We start from the raw sequence: 3,373 nt of genomic DNA, 5'->3' as shown, positions 1-3,373 counted from the left end.
TAACTATTTATCATTATTTTATTTTATTTTTTAATTATTTTATTTTTTTTTTTTAACAAAATATATATAATGACAAATCAAAATTTTCAAGTTGGCAGGACCAAAAATTATTATATACTTTTCTTTTTTATTTATATGCTTGAAATATATTACGATATAGAATAAATGAAAAAATGAATATATTATTATATAACAGCATAAAATCAGATATAGGTCGCAAAATAAAAAAAATATAAAAATATTGACACAAATATAAATTATTAAATTATATATATATATATTAAATATATTATTTCCGTACAAACTATAATATTATATATTTATTATATTATAATATTATTTCCTGGATATTACATACAGTACTTACAATAAATATTACATTATTACTATAATATATATATATATATATATAATATAATATAATATAATATAATATATATACATAATAATGTACATTTTATTATTATTTGTATTTCGTTTCCGTAATATTTTAATTTAATTAAAAAATCAATTTGAAAATTAAGAGGCCCTGAAGTGGGAACATTTAATAAGTTTAAAAATATATATTTTAAAGGTCCAAAAAAAAAAAAAAAAAAAAAAAAAAACGGAAAATAAATAAAAAGATATAATATAATAAAACTCTTATTATAACTATCTTTTTAAACATTATAGTGATAATTAAATTTTTGAATATCCTAATGTTTCTATTAATGAAAGATTTTAAAATGTTTTAAAAATACGAACAAAAAAAAAAAAAATAAAAATAAAAAAAAAAAATAAAAATAAAAAAATAAATAAATAACAAAATAAGGAATAATCAAATAAATGTTAATAAATATATAAAATATGTATTTATAATTATATTGCTTATATATATATATATATATATATATTTTTACTTTTATATAAATAATTTTATAAAAAACTATGGCTATAACAGCTTCAGATGATATTGAAAAACTGAAAGAATTAAGAAAATCTAATCCTACGAAAGCTAAAAATTTTTTAAAAAAACTAGTAATACAAAAAAAAAAAATAAATGAAAATAATAAAAGATTATAAAGATAAACAAATAAATATATATATATATATATATGTACATAATTTTTTATTTTTTTATTTTATTTTTTTCTTTTTAGAAAAAGAAAAATGCCAAGAAGATAAAACAGAATAAAAAGAATAGTACTCTGGATGAGGTAGAAGAAAACACAAAAGAGGAGACAACAATTTTGAATGACGATACCTACGTAGAATATGTTGAAGAGGGTAAAATATGAAATATATTTTTAACAATAATAAAAGTATAAATATATTATCTAATGGAAACATAATAAATATAAGTCATATATATATATATATATATATATATATATATATATATATTTATTTATTTATTTATTTATTTATTTATTCATTTAACCTTGTAGATATTGATGAAGCCTTATACGAAAACTTCGAAGACGTGTATAAAAAGTTCAAACTTAATAGTAAGGATGGAATTGAAAAGAAGGAATTTTCTGAACAAGTACAGAAGCCTTACTTTGAAGACTCCGAATCAGATGATAATGATGAAGAAGATGAACATAGAAATAGTATGAAGTATAAGAAAAATATTTCAAAGAAAGCAAAAAAATTATTAAAAAGACCATCTGTTATGAAATTAAAAGAGTTTGCTCCCAAACCAGAATTAGTAGAAGTATGGGATACAACTTCAAGTGATCCATATTTTTATGTATGGATAAAATGTTTAAAAAATTCTATACCAGTACCACAACAGTGGTGTCAAAAAAGAAAATATTTACATGGAAAAAGGGGTATTGAGAAAATACCTTATAGATTACCTCCTTATATACAAGATACCAAAATTAGTGAAATAAGACAAGCTATTAAAGAAAAAGAAGAACAGAAATCATTAAAACAAAAAATGAGAGATAGAGTACGACCAAAATTACATACTATGGATATAGATTATCAAACATTACATGATGCATTTTTTAAATATGCAACCAAACCAAAACTAGTTAAATTTGCAGAAGTATATTATGAAGGTAAAGAATTTGAATTAAAAAAAAAAAAATTTAGACCAGGTGTTATATCTGAAAAATTAAGAAACGCCTTAAATATAGAACCAAATGAACCTTTACCTTGGTTAATTAATATGCAAAAATATGGTCTACCTCCATCTTTTCCATATCTAAAAATTCCAGGACTAAATGTGTCATCTCCTAATGATCCTACTTCTGATATGGGGAAACATATAATATCAAAAGATGAAAATATAGACGAATCTGGAAATATTATTTATGGAAATTTTATTTCTCAACATGTTACTGATAGTAATAATAATAAATACGCAGACGATTTCTTATGGGGTGAAATGGATGATAAATATGAAGACGAAGAAGAAGATGAAAAGGATGCAGAGGAACCAGATGAGGAGGGCGACCAAGAGGAAGAGGAAGAGGAAGATGAAGAGGATGATGAAGAGGCAGATGATGAAAAAGAAATAGATACTTATGATGAAAATGATGATAATATAAATATTGTAGGACGTAAAATGAAAAAAAAGAAAAAGAAAGGAAAAAAGAAAAATATTAAACAAACAGATAATATGGATCATGAACATATAGATCAGAAAAATATTGATATTAATTTAAATCCTCATAATGAGGAATTATTAAAAAATAATTATTCAAGTGGTATGTACAGTGTTATGACAAATTCAAAAATGAATGCAGGATCATATACACCTTATATGGATAGTGGAATTACATCAGTAGATTTAACTTCATTTATATCAGGTTATGACACACCTAAATATATACATAATAATCATCATACTAATTTTATTAATGCACCTAATATGAAGCCATATACTATTCTACAAAGGGAAGATGTACCTATAGAACAAAATGCTTTGTTTGCATCAAATGTAAAGTATAAAATTAATCCTCCACAACCTCCTTCAGGGAAACCACCTACTTTGTCTGAAGGTTATATTACACCATATACAAATGTCAATACACCTAAAACACCATATGTTCATATTGAAATACCTAATAATGCACCTGCTACTAGTACAAACATAGAAGATGTACGTAAAGAACTAAATAAATTTGAAGAAATTTCTAATAAGGTAAAAATGGTCTCTGCACAAATTGATCCTCCAAAGAAAGACAAGAAAGACGAAAAGCAGAAAAAGAAAAAAAAAAACTTCAAATTTTGAGGTTAACCAAGGGAAACAATATATATATATATATATATATATATATATATATTAGAGGAATATACAAAGTAATATATGTGATACAAATAATTTCATATTTTATATATTTATATTATATTATATTATATTATATTATATTATATTATA

The 3,373-nt window shown here is 21.7% G+C and overlaps 1 protein-coding gene across 1 annotated transcript; it reads left to right on the top strand.

Annotated features, from left to right (window-relative positions):
• Nucleotides 1-927: 927 nt before the first annotated feature.
• Nucleotides 928-3,226, top strand: PRSY57_1460900 (splicing factor 3B subunit 2, putative; the record flags this gene model as incomplete). Its single annotated transcript, XM_012910205.2, has 3 exons — nt 928-1,017; nt 1,140-1,266; nt 1,428-3,226. 3 exons carry the CDS (start codon nt 928-930, stop codon nt 3,224-3,226), a joined length of 2,016 nt encoding a protein of 671 aa, XP_012765659.1.
• Between the last annotated feature and the right edge of the window lie 147 nt (nt 3,227-3,373).

The sequence above is a fragment of the Plasmodium reichenowi genome, chromosome 14 (assembly GCF_001601855.1).
Source record: "Plasmodium reichenowi strain SY57 chromosome 14, whole genome shotgun sequence".
Lineage (NCBI taxonomy): Eukaryota > Apicomplexa > Aconoidasida > Haemosporida > Plasmodiidae > Plasmodium > Plasmodium reichenowi.
This window is presented reverse-complemented; position numbering and strand designations above follow the sequence as displayed.